This window comes from Brassica napus, chromosome A1 (genome assembly GCF_020379485.1).
Source record: "Brassica napus cultivar Da-Ae chromosome A1, Da-Ae, whole genome shotgun sequence".
In the NCBI taxonomy this organism is placed as follows: Eukaryota; Viridiplantae; Streptophyta; class Magnoliopsida; order Brassicales; family Brassicaceae; genus Brassica; species Brassica napus.
Window position 1 is genome coordinate 14,121,505 of NC_063434.1, and position 18,533 is coordinate 14,140,037.

Sequence of the window (18,533 nt, forward strand, 5' to 3'; positions counted from 1 at the left end):
GCGGAGGAGGCTCCGTCTGTTCCGTTTGATTGCTTCGAGATAAAGCCGCCGGAAACAGTTGAATTGCGGTTGGAATTCATTGCAAATTTCGATTGTGATAGTGTAGACTATCTTGAGCAAGATAGAGATATAAATAAAATCAGAGGGAGAGATGCGAAAAGAACCCATAAATGATGGATTCATTGCACATAGATGGAGTGGAGTCGATTGATCGACTTTCCGTTGAGAAGATGAACGTCCAAGAACGAAGAGAAGAAACAGAGAAGGCATCGTGGAAGAGAAAGCTTGTTACGGTTTCTAGAGGGTGGGCTAACTGGGCCTGAAAACTGAACAAAAAAATTAAAAAAATTGAAGCCCAAAATACCCAATCCCATTGGTGTCATGGAAAAAACCAGCGATCCTATTGGTCGATTTTTTAGTATGACGTGGAGGGCCTCTCTGATGAGGATATTCTCCTTTTAGTATAGTTTAGATATGATAGTCAGAATTGAAAACAATGTCGTTTTGCTTCTTCTTCATTATTTATTTATTTATTTAAAAAAGATTTTATTATTTACAGACTCACGGTGAGAAGTCTTAGCGACAGCGGAGCAGCGTCATCAGAGAACCCATTTGTCCGTAGCCAGCCACCAAGGGAAACCGCCATCCTCCGACGGGACAACGTCATCAACCAAAATCGCTCCTTACCATTCTGATGCAACAGAACACGCCTCGTTAAGACAGCTGACGCGATCTGTCGCAGAGAAGAAAGGAGGCCCTTTCCAACACACCACCGTTGCTAATTTGTTCCGTCGTTGAAGGTTTTAATTTTTATCCCAAACATCTTTCCTCTTCTTCACTTTTTGTCTGAGATTATATTTCCTTGTAAAAAAAAAAAAATCAAGGCTATGGCGGCTGTTTCGGGTGCATTTGTTGTTAGCCAGACCTCGTTATCATCATCGAAACACCATTCTCCATCTTCTTCTCCCACGATGTTATTAGGCGTTCGTGCTTTTCCGACGAACAGCAAGACAACTCGAGGTCTGATCCGTTGTCAGCTTTCTTCATCAAGTGTCTCGGCTCTTCAGCAGCTTAAGAAGTCCGCCTTTGACAGTAACCAATCTCTCTGCCTTTCCACTTTTTGTGTCATGATTGCGTTTGAGATTCTGATAGGTATATACTCTCTCTCTCTCTAGGATACACAAAGGAGAGAAGCAGCATTGTGGTGATTGGTCTTAGCATCCACACTGCTCCTGTAGAGATGCGCGAGAAGCTTGCCATTCCTGTTGCTGAATGGCCTCAGGCTATCTCTGAGTTGTCCGCTTTGAATCATATTGAAGAAGCCGCTGTTCTCAGCACCTGTAACCGGATGGAGATCTATGTCTTGGCTCTCTCTCAGCACCGTGGTGTCAGAGAAGTCACTCAATGGATGTCCAAGGTTTTTTTTTTTTTTTGTCTCTTTCTCTTACTACACTTGAGTGTCTTGTTTGTATGTGTTTTGAGCATTAAGGGACCAGCTTTGATAATTATTCAACATTCTCAATATTTGATAGTTATATTGTTGAATCTGTTAGTGTTACAATCATGCTATTTGGTGTTTTGGCAGAGAAGTGGAATCCCAGTTTCTGACATCTGTCAGCACTGGTTTCTCTTGCACAACAAGGACGCCACGCAACATCTGTTTGAAGTCTCAGCTGGTCTGGACTCTCTTGTCCTAGGGGAAGGTCAGATACTCGCACAGGTTAAACAAGTTAAAGAGAAACTGCGCAACGGGTTTGGTATGGTTATCCCTGGGCTGTTTGAAAAGGCTATCACGGCTGGGAAGCGTGCCAGAGCAGAGACAGGTATTGCCTCCGGGGCTGTTTCCGTTAGCTCTGCTGCCGTCGAGCTTGCTCTCACCAAGCTTCCACCAGGATCTGCATCGTCTGCTGTGATGTTGGTTGTTGGCGCAGGAAAGATGGGGAAGCTTGTAATCAAGCACCTGGTTGCCAAAGGTTGCACTAGGATGGTTGCTGTGAACCGAAACCAAGAGAGAGTTGCAGCTATCCAAGAGGAGATGCCGCCTGGCGTTGAGATCGTTTATAAACCCCTTGATGAGATGCTAGCTTGTGCTGGAGAAGCCAACGTGATTTTCACTAGCACAGCATCTGAGACACCATTGTTCTTGAAGGAGCACGTTGAGACTCTCCCTCTTCCGGCTGCTGCGAGGCTCTTTGTTGATATCTCTGTTCCTAGAAACGTTGGATCTTGTGTCGCTGAATTAGAGGGTACACAGCTTTACAACGTGGATGATCTCAAGGAAGTTGTTGCTGCCAACAAAGAAGACAGGGCGAGGAAGGCAATGGAAGCTCAGGATATAATAACAGAGGAAACTAAAAAGTTTGAAGCGTGGAGGGACTCGCTGCAGACGGTTCCGACAATCAAGAAACTAAGAAGAAAAACAGATAGAATCAGAGCTGATTCGGTTGAAAAGTTCATGTCGAAATATGGAAAAGACATGGACAAGAAGACGAAGGAAGCAGTAGAGGATCTAACCAGAGCTATGGTGAACAAGATCCTCCACGGTCCAATGAAACATTTGAGATGCGATGACACGGAGAACAGACCGCTGCCTGAGACGCTAGAGAACATGGAGGCTCTCAACAGAATGTTTGAACTCGAACTAGAGTTACTCGAGGAGAAGATCAGAGCAAAGATGGAACAAAAATAGAGAGAGAGAGAGAAGTCAGAAGACACGCCTTTTGTTATAAAACGAACTTGAGTAGAACGTGAACATGTCCTCATTGATGTCTTTGATGATAAGTAAGCCACAATTATTCTTTTACGTTTTTGTTTAATAAATATTTATTTACCAAATTTTGAATTTTTGCTTAATGATAGTTGGTACAACACAACACAAACTAGTATGGTGAATATTTTTTACGCCTTTTAGATCATACCTCGGTTTGTCATTGATGTTGGTTGGGTTGGGTTGGGTTGGTGTTGAAACTAAGATGATTACAAAAGCTCGGAGATGGATCTTTCTGGTTCAAAAAAATATATTGTTGATGCGGATGAAGATTTACGTGAAGGAGCTTCTGTTACATGGATTTCAGACAAAACATCTTACACAATTATTTAGTGTTTGAAAATGAGAAACAGTTTTGAGTTTAGCTTATTGATTGGTCTCTGTAAAATATAAAGTCAATGATATTACAAGATAACTGTTAAGTGCAAACCAAATTCGACATTAAAATAGAGAACAATTACATATATCTTCATGATCTTAGAGCATGTTTCTTATTTAAGATCATCCTGAAGTAGAAATCAAATTGAAAAACTGAGAGCTATTGATTGCATCTCTTTATTGCACAAAGGAAGTTGCAATAGCTTAAACAATCAACCTTTTTTTTTTCTGGTTCAAGTGTCTCTTGGTTTAACCCATACGCCCTCGTAGGAGAGAACAGAGTTTGTGAAGCTCAGGAAGTGAGTGCCACCACTTTCTGAATGTTGAGCCCTCCAAAAATATATGCTCATCATCTACTTCCTTGTCTATGATCCATCCTTGAAGCAACTCTTCTAGTTTACTAACCTTTACCTTATCATATTCTTTTCCCCTTAGTTCTTCGACCTCGGCCCAAAAGCACGATCCTAAGCTGGATGTCTTTATCTCTTCTGCAGGCCGTCCTGCCTTAAGTAGTTTATGCTCGTACAATCTCTGAGCGTGTTTGTAGCGGTTTGGTCTTCCTTTTCCCATGTAAGGCCCTGTGTCTTCGTTCTTCAAGTGCCTGTGGTAGTTTGCAATATCAAGTGGTTCGACTAGTTTGACGTAGCGAATTTGTAGCTCGATCCACTCACTGCGCCCCTCGAATCCATCTGGAAGTTGACCTTTTTTCAGTAAACCGAACACCTTGTCAAATGAACCAGCTAACTCAGCTCTAGTGACGTTTGCTGTGAAGTCGTCATCTTCAGGAGATTCCTTGAAGGAATCATAGTACCCTTTTGCAAGAGCTAGACACCTTGGCTTGTATACGTTCTCTATCCAGTCCAGCTTCTCTTCTGTTTTAGTCTCTCTTTCCTTGTCCATCTTACTCTGATTATCAACTCTTTTCTTCTCTGCTTCATATGCAGCAAGGAGGCATTTCCTGTCGCTTGTGCTCTGCAAAAAAAAAAAAAAGAAAAAAAACAACAAATGATCTTTCTTTTTTCTTATTCAGCAAGAAATATACAGGGATCAAAGCTTTTTTTTTTTTTTTTTACCAGTCCGAGGTCACTGAGCGCAGATTCTCCTCCATCGAAAGCCAAGTGATCCATGTCAAGATCATTAACCTCCTTCGTTCCCATCGAATCTACCATTTCCTGATAGCTACGGTGATCTTGTATGCTTTCATATGGTCTTAGAGACAACTCTTGCTCATTGCTTGACTGAGAAGCGTAAAACAGAAGCTGGAAAATGGCATCTGAGTTGCTCACTTGGACCAATCTCGTCCCCGTAGAGAAGACAAAAGTGCCTGCGGGTCTATAAGGACTCAGCTCAAGGAAACTTGAAAAAGTTTCCAAAAACGCATTCCCTCCTCCGTCTCCAATCAGTTCACAACCGGCTTGGCGCGAAGCAATTTCTACGTCTTTCATCACCGCTGCGAAGAAACCTGCGATTCCCTGGTCGTTTTCTTGGATCCGAGAAGCTGTATCATCCAGCTTGTAAAGAGCATAAGGCAGAGTTTGCTTTGTTGATGCCTTTGGAGCAAGCATTATCCGAGGGACAATATCGAATCTTGTGACCAAGTTCAGGAAGAACCTGCTCCAGTTCTCTCTCCCAAGCGCGTGCTTGAAGACATTGTCACCCACCAAAGGAGCTCCAAACGTCACACAAAGAGGCTCTGGGAAAGGGAAACCACCAATCTGTTTCTTCGTCAAGTACGTCTCCAAATACCAAACTGTTGCCAAAATTGCAGTTGCCCCTCCTGATGAATGTCCTGTGAACACTATCCTTTTACATTTTTGGCTGCTGACAACCTGATAAAGCAAGTTTTAGACATTAAATGGTCAGAAGTTTTTGACCCAAGTCAAAATATTTACTTACATCATCACGGAATGAGGTTCTTTGAGAAATGAGGATATCAAGATTCTTGAGGAAAGCTTCGTTAACCGTAGCGTCAACGTCGTTGCTGAAGCTTCTCATACAAGGGAACTGTTCACGATTCATCTTAGTTTCTCCAAAGGAAGACCCATTCTCCGGAGCAAACCAATCTTTCTCCGAGAAAGATGGTTTGAAAGAGAAATACACCAACTCCCCTTCTTCTTCCTTGCAAAAATGCTCGGTGTTGTAAGCTATCTTCGATGCCATCCATGATCTGGTTACTAGATCATTACTGATTCCAGCAACAGCAAGAGCTTCTTGCGCCATTGATCTAATCTCTTTCTTGGGGACTTGCTCTTTTTTCTCTCTTTGTTCTATGGGTCTTCTTGCTTATGGTCTTCCTGCGGGTTACTACAGATATAAAGGCAGAAATGCACGGGAAAAGTAATTACCAAAAGTACCCATCGGAAACGTGAGGAGAGAGTTCACTGCAACATGGGGTTTTTGGGGGATATTTTAAGCACTGTTGTCTTTACTTTATGATTGATTAAAATTGACTCTGCTTTAACTATTGGTCATAAGTAAACCAACCCATTCACGTGGGCAGTTCTCATTTCGGTAATAGTTTGTACGTCCGACATGAGTGGAATTTCCAAGCAAATCTCATAAGTTTTTCAAATGAATCTTGCCTTAGAAAATATGTGAGCTTGACTTTTGAAGTCTTCGTCTCCAATAGAGATCCTCTTTTGCTTTCAGACGTTAATAGTTGCGATGACTGTCAGTGGCGGAGGCAGCAATTTATTTTAGAGGGGTCAACTTGGTATCAGATATAATTTGCAGGGGTCAATAAACTAAGACCATGCGCATCAGGGGATCATGAGGGGGTCGTGGGCTCGAGTTTTTAAGCCCGAATGATTTAAAGAAAATGAAAAATGGGTTTTAATCGACGAACCGGGCCTTACGCTTGAACCCGTAAGAGGCGAGTTCAAGCCACGCGTCGGGCGCTGAGTGGCTTCTCCTTTCCGCGTTGACGACGAGGTCGAAAGGGTTTCCGCGTAACGCGATTCATTTGTCTCCTCTCTGAAAAACCTAGGGTTTCAAGACGCGGAGGCGACACACCGTGCGACGGCGAATTCCGGAGGTTTTCTCCATCAAATCGACTCTGTAATCTCTTCTCGACGCTCTTAGGTCAGTATTACTTAAATTCACGGTGAGTTAGCGTCGATTGAATGTTCGAAAGGGATTTGCGATTTGTATGATTTAAAATCGATTTGGGAATTTTTTTTTTAGGGTTCTTAATCGATATGGTAGTTCGATTGAGGGTTGAATTGGTTCGATTTTGTGGTGGAAACTCGAAACCGTTTCTCTGAATGTTGAATTGGTTCGATTTTTTTTAAATCGTTTCTCTGAATGTTCGAAAGGGATTTGCGATTTGTGTGATTTAAAATCGATTTGGGGTTTTTTTTTTAGGGTTCTTAATCGATATGGGAGTTCAATTGTGGTAATGTGTGCTAATAATCTGTCGTTAATGTGTGCTAAAAATTGCGATTGAGGGTTCACGGTTTGTTTAAAACTCGATTGTTGCAAATGGAAACTCCCCGAGAACCTCATTTCTTCAAGCCTCTTCTTCCTGGTTTTCAAAGTGGCGTCGCAATACCACTTGACTTCTACTCAAAACACATACAAGGGGCTGAGATCAATAAACCATGGAAGCTAAGATCGGACGCTTCGGATCAAATTTGGGAGGTGATCCGAGAAGGCAGGACACTCACCAAAGGTTGGAAAGAGTTCACCGAAGCACATGATCTTCGAATCGGTGACATTGTCATCTTCAAACACGAAGGAGACATGGTCTTTCATGTGACTCCTTTTGGTCCTAGCTGTTGTGAGATTCTGTATACACATCCTCACATCGTTAAGGAAGAAGCCGACGCGGATGATGCTCCTACTTTCTCATACGACTACTGCTTCTTGGCTGAGGTTACTCCTACAAATCAAAAGGACGACAAAATGGTGAGTAAAATTTAGTTATTTATTTGTTTCTAGTACTGCTTCTTGGCTGATGTTATGTATGTGTTTGTAGTTTCTTCCTGTGGAAGCTATGAGGTGTGGTGCTTTGAACCAACAATGCAAAGAGGTCAAACTTGTCAACAAGGAGGGAAAGTCATGGACTGCGCGCTTCGGATTTAGCGAATCAGACGGCGCATATTACATCACCAGAGGGTGGAGAAAGTTCTGTCGTGATAACAGATGCACCAACGGAGATTTGTTTGTGTTCAACGTGGTTGGAGACGGGACGACAACTCCATTACTGTGTGTATGTCCGGAAAGGAAGGAGTGTACTGAACTACTGATCAAGCACTTTAGCAGAATCGATGGTAAGTCTTCTCATTTGACTTGTTTGTGTTGTCTATATCTTCAATGTTACTACTTTGCTTATGCTTTAACTTGTGTTCTCTTATTCTACAGGTAGCATTGTTTCTACCTCACGAAATTAGATGGCTCTTTTGCGGTCTTTCCTCTCTATCATCTTAACTTGTTTCTTTTTGTTTCATTAGCAACTTATCAACTTATGTATTTCGGTTTGTAAAACTTGAATGGTTTTTCTATGTGAACTTTTATGCTAAGTTAAACATTCTCGAACTTAATTCCTTTGTTGAATGCGTAGACTGATCATCGAACAAAATGTTTCTATGAATTGAATTTAAGTTAAGAAACTTGGCTAAAATTTTAAAACATAGCTTTTCTACATTTGAAAACACAAACCAAAATATTAAAACATTTTTCGAAAGCCAAAACTTAAACTCCAAAACTCTAAAATAGCTTTTCTACATCTAAAAACACAAACCAAAATATTAAAACATATCTCAAAACCAAAACTTAAACTCCAAAACTAAAACATAGGTTGAATAAAATGTTTTCATAAATTTTATAATATATTTTAATATTTTTTTCATGTATTCTGAATAATTTTAAATTTAAAAAAAAATTAAAAAAATATTATTATTTTATTCCTATGAACTCCTTCTTCGGATTCACTAATGCAGAAAACAACAAATTCGGATTCATAACTGTTTATGGGCCCACAAAAAAATATTAAAAAAATTTGGTGAACCCCAGAGTGGGGTTCACCAATGCTCATGCTCTAAGTACATCAGTTTTTTTTTCTGAAAATACATGTATAATTTTCTTTTTACAAAAGTTTATATGGGTCATCTGACCCCCCTGGTGTAGCACTGGCTCCGCCACTGATGACTGTACAATCGACATCGGTGGTGTTTCGTAGTAACTCATAGATTTATTCACTTTTTATCGGAGATTTCTTCGTCTCTACGCTTTTTTGGTTGAGCAAAGTTTGTATCCACTTACTAAAAAATAATTTGTTTAGCTTGACTTCGATTTCAGAATTAAATACACGCTTTCGTCAACTTGGCTTTCGAAGACTTGTTAAATCTGAAGCCCAAGTTACAAAAAAGAATATTATTATTTTCAAGCGATCATCATATTTCTTCGGCCAAAAACATTGAAATAATTTAGAAGTCTTCGTCAACTTTTTGTTTTACCCAAAGGAAAGATAATACTATGCTAAAATCCATAACCCTAAATCTAGACCAAATCCGAACCAAAAAATCCAATCCGTATCCGGTCCGAAATATAAAAAATACTCGAATGAATTTTGCAGGGTGTTACAAAACATATTCGAACCCAAAGTGTTATTAACCGAATTCGAATGGGTAATCCGAAAAACCCAGAAAAACTCAAAAATATCGATTCGAATGTCCAAATTAATGTACGATATTAATATTTGAAACATATATATACTTCAAATATTCAATTATGGATAAAATATTTAACAATATGTATTAAAAAATAAATAAATACCTTAAATACTCTATTATATTTGAAAAATTATATATTTTATGTTTTACTTTTAAATTTTACCTTGGATATATCTGAACAGATTCGATAGAACCAGAATCCGAATGATATATGATTACTTTAGATATATCTGAACCGATCCGAACCCGAAGTATTATATCCGAATTCGATTTGTACTTGTAAATTTATTAGAATGACACCTAGGCGGTGTTACAAAACAGAACCGAAATCCGAAAAACCCGATCCGAACCCAAATGGGTATCCGAACGCCCAAGCCTACCTATATTTTTTTTATCAATCCTTATATTTGTCCATATAATATTTTGGCAAAAAAAAAATTATAATAAATAGCTTGACTTGGGTTTCAAGATGTAAACTAATAATCCACTAATATTTACTCTATAATTAGAAATTATTATTTAGGAGGAATATATTGAAATAAGAGTTATTCTTGGGTTTACCCCTAGGGTGAACCTATAGGTTCACCAACCAATAAGATTTAGTTATTTCAAATCTGATATCTTTTAAAAAAGGAAACAAAATATTATCAAATTATATTACGTTTTTAAAATTAAAAAAGTATAAATAAATAAAAATAATAGTAGTTGCAAAAAAAAAGTTTTCAAAAAAAAATTAATACCATAAACAAAACACTAAACTCTTAATCTAAACCCTAAACCCTTTGATAAATTTTAAATTCTTGAATTAAAAAAAAAATATTTTTAACACAATCAACAAAACACTAAACCCTAAATCTTAATCCTAAACCCTAAACCCTTGGGTAAACCCTAAACCCTTAGGTAAACCCTAAACCCTTGAATAAATCCGAAACTCTTGGATCAAATCTTAAACTTTAAGATTTATGATTTATTCAAGAGTTTAGGGTTTACCTATAGGTTTAGGGTTTAGGGTTTAATATTTGTTGGCAGCGTTAAAAATACTGTTGAAAAATATTTTTTTTTTTTTTGCGATTAAAAAAACTTCTTTTTGTGATTAATACAATTTTTATTTTAAAAATATAATATAATTCGATAATATTTTGTTTCTTTTTTTAAAAAATACTAAATCTAAAATGACACAATCCTATTGGTTGGTGAACCTAAGAATAAGTTTTTAAATAATCCACCAGCATTTATTTCCGAATGCTGACAAAAAAAAAGCATTTATTTCCGGATAATTCTCTACATATCAAACCGGTTCAAATTTATTTGAACTGACACCAAAGCACACTTTATTTGAGTCATAGTTGCCTCATATCAAGTCGTTTTTATGAAGAGCTATCTATGCTTGGCGGTTCTGTTTACACAATGAGAAAATCTCATGTAAGCTTTTACCTAGGGCTGTTCAATATGGTAAAACCGAACTGTACCGAACCGAACCGAACCGAAATAGACAATATGGTTTGGTTTTGGTATATATCATATAAACCGAATGGATATAATTTTATAACCGTAGGATTTGGATATGGTTTGGTATATAACCGATTAAACCAAATAAATCGAACAAAACCGATTAAAAGTAGAAACATGTAAATATGTATCTATTTTAAAACAATACATGAAAATCTATTTGTTACATAAGTTAAATTTGTGTTAATAACTATTACCATAATTTTCTAGTAATAAAAAACCTTAATTTGTAAAACACTTGAACTATAACTAAATAACAATACATCGCAATTCATATATCTTATTTTCTAAGTATTTTTTTGATCTTTTTGATTTATTTTAGTCTTCACTTAATTAATATAAAGATTATAAATTTGATGGACAATAGTTAATGGAAAATTTTCAATTGAAAAAACATGACTTTAATGAACACTAAATATGGAAGAGTGGAAAAACTTTTTTTTTATGTTTTTGTTTTGTTTCATATTTTTATTTTCAAAATTTCAAACTTTGATTTTAGTTATAGAATTGATTATTTTATTTGATGGTAGAAGCATTTTTACTTTTTTGTTCATCTATTTGAACATGTAATATATTTTTAATAAATGAATGTGTTGACAATATGACTCTAAAATTCATATAATATGATCTCAAACAAAATAATTATGTTTTTTGGTATAAAACCGAATAAACCGAAAACCGACGGTATATAAACCGAACCGAAGTAAATATGGATTTAGAATGGTAGTTATATTTTACTAACCGAAATACCGAAAACCGAAAAAAACCGAACCGAAACCGAACCGATATCCGGATTGAACACCCCTACTTTTACCAGTATTCAGCATAATTGGTTATAGATCACATTTCTTGAGATTCAAAACTCAAACCTTCTGATGTAGAAGTATTAATTTTTTTTTATCAAATCATTAGAGTAAAAGTGCTTCCTAAAAAAAAAAGTCTGAAATTCTATTTAGTTCTTTATAATTTTTGGTTTTATTTTATATTAAGAAAATACAGTGCTGAATAATATTTTTTGTCAGGGAACTGAACAGGATAAATTAAAAAAATTCATCAAGAAAATTACGAACTTCATATGATAACCAGTTTTTTCATATAAGTAAACTAGCAATGCAGAAGAAGCTCAATGGCAAGTTTTGAATTTTGCATAGGGTTGTAAACATTTTCTTCCTTGGTTATTGTAGTAGCTACAACTTGGAGCGTTCTCACAGCCAAATGTTTTGAGGATTAGAAGTTAGTATTGTTTAACGACATTTTTAGTACATTCAGGCTTCTTTGTAATGATATTATCTCTTTCACTGAATATTTCCTTCTGTTAACGCCAAGGAAGGTTGTTTGTTTCTTTTCCATGCTATAATATGGCTTTAGGCTTAAGAGTGGAAAGCAAATTCGACATTAGAACATAGAGCTATTACATCACTAAACAATGATCCTTAGATCATGTTTCTTATTTTAAGATCAACCGAAAGTGGAAACCAAATTTAAAAACATTAGAATATAGAGCTATAACATCTCTTTATTAGACAAATGTGCACAAGGCACTTCCAATAGCTAAAACTTCTTCAGGTTCAGGTGGCTCTTGTTTAACCCATACGCACTTGCAAGCTAGAGCCGCGTCTGTGAACCTCAGGAAGTGAGTGCCACCACTTTCTAAATGATGAGCCCTCCAGAAATATATGCTCATCATCTACTTCCTTGTCTCTGATCCATCCTTCAAGCAACTCTTCTAGTTTCGTAACCCTTGCCTCATCATATTCTTTTCTCCTGAGTTCTTCAACCTCAGCCCAAAAGCAAGATCCACAGTCAGATCTCTTTATCTCTTCTGCACTCCTGCCTGCCTTCAGTAGTTCATGCTCATACCCTCTCTGAGCGTGTTTGTAACGGTTTGGTCTTCCATGTATCATATAAGGCCCCGTGTCTTCGTTCTTCAAGTGCCTGTGGTAGTTTGAAATATCAAGTGGTTCGATCAATCTACGGTAGCGATTTGCTAACTCTATCCACTCAATGCGCCCCTCAAATCCATCTGGAAGTTGTCCTTCTTTCACTAGACCCAGCACCTCATCATATATACCAGCTAACTCAGCTCTTTTGACGTTTGCTCTGAAGTCTTTCTCTTCATTCGATTCCTTGAAGGAATCATAGTACCCGATTTTATGAGTTAGACACTTTGGCTTGTATTCATCCTCTATCCATACCAGCTTCTCTAATATTGTAGGCTGTTTAGCGTCTATCTTGCTTTGGTTATTGACTTGTTTCTTCTCTGCCTCAAATGCAGCACGGACGCATTGTCTGGCTCTTGTGCTCTGCAAAAGAAAAAGAAACATCAATGAGCACAGCCGGATAAAACATTTGCATTGGCTCCCAAATTTTAAATACTTATTATACATAGGCCGTATGACTCTTATTTATCCAAACTTTTCTTTTATCAAGATTAACCACCCCTAAATCTTAGATCCTTGTAGCTAAAGAATCAAACTATGGAGAAAAGAGAGAAAGGTTATACCAGTCCAAGGTCACTGAGGGCAGATTCTCCTCCATCCAAAGGCAAGTGCTGCAAATCCAATTGATTAACAACTTTCATTGCCATTGAATGCACCATTTCCTCATAGCTATGGTGATCTCTTATGCTTTGATGTGGTCTTAGAGACAATTCTTGCTCGTTGCTGGACTGAGAAGAGTACAACAGAATCTGAAGAATGGCGTCTGAGTTGCTCACTGAGACCAATCTCGTCCCCGTAGAGAAGACAAAAGTGCCTGCGGGTCTATAAGGACTCAGCTCAAGGAAACTTGAAAGTGTTTTTAAAAACGGCTCTCCGTTTCCAATCAGTTTACAGACAGCTTGGTGAGCAACAGTTGCTGTGTCTTTCATCACCGTTGCGAAAAACCCTGTGATGCTCTGGTCATTTCCTTGGTTCCCAGATTTACGACCCAGTTTGGAGAGAGCATAAGGCAGAGCTTGCTTTGTTGATGCCTTTCTAGCAAGCATTATCCGAGGGACGATATCGAATCTTGTGACGAAGTTCACGAAGAACCGGCTCCAGTTCTCTCTCCCAAGAGCGTGCTTGAAGACACTGTCACCCACCAATGGAGCACCAAAGGTCAGACAAAGAGGCTCTGGGAAGAAACCACTCTGCTTTGTGAAGTATGTCTCCAAATACCAAACTGTTGCTAAGATTGCAGTTGCACCACCTGAAGAATGTCCTGTGAACACTATCCGTTGACTTCTCATGCTGTCGACAACCGTTTTCACCTGCAAGTTTCAGGCATAAATGAGTCATATGTTTTCAACTGATGTCCGAAAAAAAGGTCAAAAGAGTTTTTAACTTACAGAATGAGGAAATGAGGTTGAGACCAGAAGTTTAAGATTCTTGAGGAAAGCTTCGTTAACGGTAGCGTTAACGTCGTTGCCAATGCTTCTCATACAAGGGAACTGTTCACGGTTCATCTTAGTTTCTCCAAATGGAGACGCATTCTCTGGATCAAACCAATCTTTCACCAAGAAAGATGGTTTGAAAGCGAAAAAGACGGTATCGCCTTCTACTTCTATGTGGAAGTGGTCGGTGCTGTAAGCAGTGGTCGATGCCCTCCATGAGGTAGCGATTAGAGCATTACTGACTCCGGCAAGAGCTTCTAACACCATTGATCTAGTATCTTTCGGGAGTGTGGACCTTTTTCCTCTTTGTTCTCTGGGTCTTCTTGGTGGTTATGGTCTTTCTTCTGTTCTGCGGATTAAGTGTAGATATAAAGGCAGAGATGTACGGGAAAAATAAGACCTGTTGTCTTTATGATTGTTTTTTTAGTTGACTCTGCTTTAACTATTGGTCACAGTAAACGAACCTTAGCCATCCATCTGGACAGCTTTCGTTGGGTAATAGTTTTGTACGTCCGACATCGACATGAGTGGAATTTCCAAGCAAATCTCATTCGGCTTTTGTCCTAAAGTTTTTCTCCATGTTAATATTCCCTCTGGTTATATTTTAAGTTATTTTTATTGTTTTATGATATATGATGTTTTCACGTATCTAAATAATTTTTTAATAAAAAACTGTGTAACCAATTACATTTTTAATATTTTCATTTATAGTTAAATAATTATATTTTTAATATTACTTTTAAGAAAATATGTTTTTTTTTATATTGAAATATTTTTCTATTATTCAAACTTGAGGTGGTCTAAGCAATCAAACAATAATAACACAACGAATAAAACTGAGATCTTTATAGATCTGTAATTCTAGATAAACAATCAAAAGTTTTATTTTGTGCATGCAGGATATATGAAATCTTGAAAGTCATGAAGCATAATTGAAGATTCATTATCTAATTCAATTATGTTGCGAAATTTGGCCATGCAAGAGGCTCATTTATCATTGAGATCAGATCATGTAGTCATCTCAAAGTTCAGACATGTCGAATGTTGAATCATACTTTACATCACCTACTATAAGGGAAGTGGATAAATATAGCGTACGAAGACAGTGTTTTGTATCTGAATGCTATCTTTGACATAACTCTTACTTTACAGTAGCGTTTTTTACGAATATATAATAGCATTGGTAATTTAAAACGCTATCTTTACTGAAGCATAAAATAATTAATTTTTCCTCTAACTCTTATTTCACTTTCCCTCTCACTCCACAAAACAATAAAACCTAAACTTTAAACACAACCCCTAAAACTCAAATATTTACCTATTTTAATTTCAAATTTCAACTTTACATTCAAATTTTAATATTTTGAAAATTTTATTTCAAATATTTAATCTAAACTCTAACTAAAAATCTTAAAATTCTAATCTTTTTATTATTTATCTTCAAATCTTAAATCTTATATATCAAACAACAAATCATATGTCATATATACCCAAACCCTATATTATACATTAAATCTTAAACCTTTAATATAAATTCAACTTTATATATTCCAAACTCAAAAACATTTATACTTTCAAATATAAGCTTAATTAACATTTATAAATCAAATTCTATTTTCAAACTCCAAACCTTAAATTCAAAATACTTAGTAAAAAGCAAATTTAACTAATCACTTTATTAAAGTAACATATCATTAAGTTTATAAATATAAATGATAATTTAATTTTTAAACATAACTTTCGATAAAAAAAAACATAAGTTGTATAAATATTATTCTTTTTTTAATCTTCTTCCTTCTTTCTCATTAGTCAAAACTCTAAACCCTATATCCCTAAATTACAAACCGTAAAATCATATACATAGCCTTTATTTTTTAAGTATTTACATATAAAAGGAAATAAATTTCCTATTGGTTTAAAATAACACACAAGATTGCAATATGTACCCTTAAAATTTTTTATCCAAGGATGGAGATTGTGTTTTGTCCACTCCATTTGTCTTCTCAAACATGACAGATAGAGATGAGACGTAGAGAGCTAGGAGATTGCAGGAGAAAAAAGAAAAGTCCGGTTTGATTCGTCCCCATCGTCATTAGTCTGAATTCGTTGACGTCGTCACCGGTCTGAATTGGGTGCCCATCGCAGTGCTTCCAATTATTAATGCAAAGTATTCTTTCGTCATCTTAAGTTTTGCGCCTCTATTATCCTAAAATGGAATAACTCTAAAATAGAATTAAATTCTGCTCTAGTGTACTATTCCATTTTCACTCCAAAAGAAATATTTTAAATATATTATATTTTATATTTAGTAAATAATTAGTAATATCTCATTTCTTTTATACAATTTGAAATAGTCCATTTTCTATTTGTAACACTTTTATGAAATACAGTATTAACTAAAATTAAATCTTTGTTATATAAAGAAAGTTACATAACATTGCTTAAAAAGGAATGTATTTATTACATTAAAAATTACATTATATTCCTTAAAACAATAACACACCAACTTAAGTTATTCATTAGCATTATTATATTTTCTCCACAAATGATCAATTAATGCATTTCGAAGTAAAATATGAGCTTATTTAGTTTGATTTCTCTGAAACGGGAAAAAAAATCTTGGAATTTTACATTATCGTTTTCTACACTTTCGATCTATATAGACGGAACTTCTCTTTTAAATTCATCACAATTACGTCCATCCTCGACTATCATTTCAGAAACAAAATAGTGTTTTCACAATACTGAAGCGATATTAAAGAACTCCAAATGTGTGTTCTACATCTTTCCTACATCCTTATTGTTGCATAACAAAATATTTTTTTGTTTCGATCCATTGGCTCATTAGTAGTTTGCGCTATAGTGGACTACTTTGGATATATACCGTCAGCTAAAGAATTAGCTCATATTATATTTGTTTCCTTGTATGTTACAATGAACAAGAGGAACAATACATTGAACAAGATTAGAGAAAAGACGAGAAGACTCCAACACATTGATATCGCTGTTGGTGCCTTGCATTCCGATTATGCATGTCAAATCCAAAGATCATAATCGAAAACAGTTTCAAGAACTTTGTAGGTGATCCACTGCGACCTGCATATTGTCCCGCCCAAAATTAAAAAATTCTTCCATTGCCAATGCATGCAGTCCAAGCTACCAAGCATTCCACAAAAACTCCGCTTTTCACCAATGTGAAGAAGTCTAGAAACATCATTAGATGTTGGTGACTGTATATACTGCAATGGATTTATAACCACGATTGCTTGACAAAATATCTTCATTCTTTTGATTGTCGTTGATTCGTCTATTTTTATGTACTCGTCCATGGCATCCGCCGAAACACCATGTGCTAGATCCCAAAACACTAAGGTTATTTTTGAAGGGATGTTAATTCAAATCTACTCATTATATCCGTTTGTTGTGTGAAGTAAATTCCATGAGTTTCGACTGCATTCATAATACGCAGAAATGGAGGATGAGACATATGGTATCCTCTGGGAAATACAACATCGTTATAGTTAATATTTTCTGCGAAGTAATTAATGAAAAATCTACAGTTTGCACTTTCTCGATCACAATGGATGAAAGAACGCCCTAGAACTAAGCCACCATGAATCGCATGGTTGCTTTGTTGATGAAGAAAATACTTGAATCATTTAATTGTTATTAGAAATAGCAAGATATGTTGCTTCTTTTTGATGATTAGCACTATTGATGATTTCCATATTTTCATCATCTTCTCAAGATGATGATGATGATGATGATGATGAACCAAGCAAACCTGGTATATTTCTGAAATCAAAATTCATTTTAGAAAAGAAAATTTACAAAGAACAAAAAGATACATGTTTTTGAAATTAAAATGATCACTATTAAAATCTAGTAGTATTTATAGATACATGAAGATATTTTTTATTTAAAATTTATTTCTTGATTTGAATTCTGTAAACGGTTCCAATATTCGAGCATATATTCAAGCTCAACAAGCACGGATTTTACAAAATCAGTCTTCAACAAGAAGCTCTTCCACCATCTACATCGTTTGGACAATATTTTAATGATTTTTGTGGATCTTGAAGTAGTTTTCAGATTATTAAGCAATTATCTTTGTTGTAACATTTATTTTATGTTATTGTTATTTTATGGTATCTATTTGTATTTTTATGTATGATTTTATTATGTTTTATATTATGTTGTATCAAAAAAATTGTTCATTAGATGACTATTTCTGTATTTAGGAAATAAAAATAATAATTTTTAGAATATAAATAATAAAATAATACTAATATACTTTTATAATAATATTTAATTAAAATATTTAATTTTAAAAGAATATTTTATAAATAAAATGTTCAACTCCATTTTTTAGTGATGAATTGATTAACTCCATTTTGGAGTTCAATATTGAGTGAGGTTAGAAAAGATTTATTACACAATAGAATTTGAAATCAAAAATAGAATGGACTAAAGATGCTCGTAGTGACTCATATATTTGTCCACTTTTATCAGAAATTTCTTTGTCTCTATGCTTTTTGGTTGAGAAAAGTTTGCATGCGCTTACTAAAAAATATATATTTTGTAGCTTGACTTCTGTTTTAGATTTAAAATGGAGCTTGATCTGCGCGGATGTTTATTTTTATTTTTATTTTTTTAAATACATATTTATTTGTATAAGCGATAATCTAAATTATATAAATCGTTCTTTTTATGTGACTTTTATTTTAGTTATTACTTGTATATAATAAAAATATAATTATATAGCTTTTAAAACAATATTGTTCATCAACTATTTAAAGCTAGGTAGATATTTAAAAAGAAAAAAATCTAAAAG

The 18,533-nt window shown here is 35.5% G+C and overlaps 4 protein-coding genes across 4 annotated transcripts; 2 read left to right on the top strand and 2 right to left on the bottom strand.

Moving 5' to 3' along the window:
• The first annotated feature begins 535 nt into the window (after nt 1-535).
• LOC111213025 (glutamyl-tRNA reductase 2, chloroplastic) lies at nt 536-2,835 on the top strand. The gene is made up of 4 exons (XM_022714684.2): nt 536-800; nt 885-1,092; nt 1,176-1,417; nt 1,586-2,835. The coding sequence occupies exons 2-4, from the start codon at nt 888-890 to the stop codon at nt 2,687-2,689; spliced, it is 1,551 nt and encodes a 516-aa protein (XP_022570405.1). The 5' UTR covers nt 536-800; nt 885-887; the 3' UTR covers nt 2,690-2,835.
• Nucleotides 2,836-3,185: 350 nt separating this feature from the next.
• LOC111213021 (protein EDS1B) lies at nt 3,186-5,447 on the bottom strand. Its single transcript, XM_022714680.2, has 3 exons — nt 5,042-5,447; nt 4,219-4,974; nt 3,186-4,117 (listed from the first exon to the last, which is right to left on the bottom strand). The coding sequence occupies exons 1-3, from the start codon at nt 5,363-5,365 to the stop codon at nt 3,395-3,397; spliced, it is 1,803 nt and encodes a 600-aa protein (XP_022570401.1). The 5' UTR covers nt 5,366-5,447; the 3' UTR covers nt 3,186-3,394.
• Nucleotides 5,448-6,610: 1,163 nt separating this feature from the next.
• LOC111213024 (B3 domain-containing protein REM7-like) lies at nt 6,611-9,295 on the top strand. Its single transcript, XM_048776986.1, has 2 exons — nt 6,611-7,051; nt 7,122-9,295. The coding sequence occupies exons 1-2, from the start codon at nt 6,626-6,628 to the stop codon at nt 7,509-7,511; spliced, it is 816 nt and encodes a 271-aa protein (XP_048632943.1). The 5' UTR covers nt 6,611-6,625; the 3' UTR covers nt 7,512-9,295.
• A 2,408-nt stretch (nt 9,296-11,703) lies between these two features.
• LOC106362829 (protein EDS1B-like) lies at nt 11,704-14,096 on the bottom strand. Its single transcript, XM_013802696.3, has 3 exons — nt 13,655-14,096; nt 12,830-13,576; nt 11,704-12,629 (listed from the first exon to the last, which is right to left on the bottom strand). The coding sequence occupies exons 1-3, from the start codon at nt 13,964-13,966 to the stop codon at nt 11,910-11,912; spliced, it is 1,779 nt and encodes a 592-aa protein (XP_013658150.2). The 5' UTR covers nt 13,967-14,096; the 3' UTR covers nt 11,704-11,909.
• Nucleotides 14,097-18,533: the final 4,437 nt, after the last annotated feature.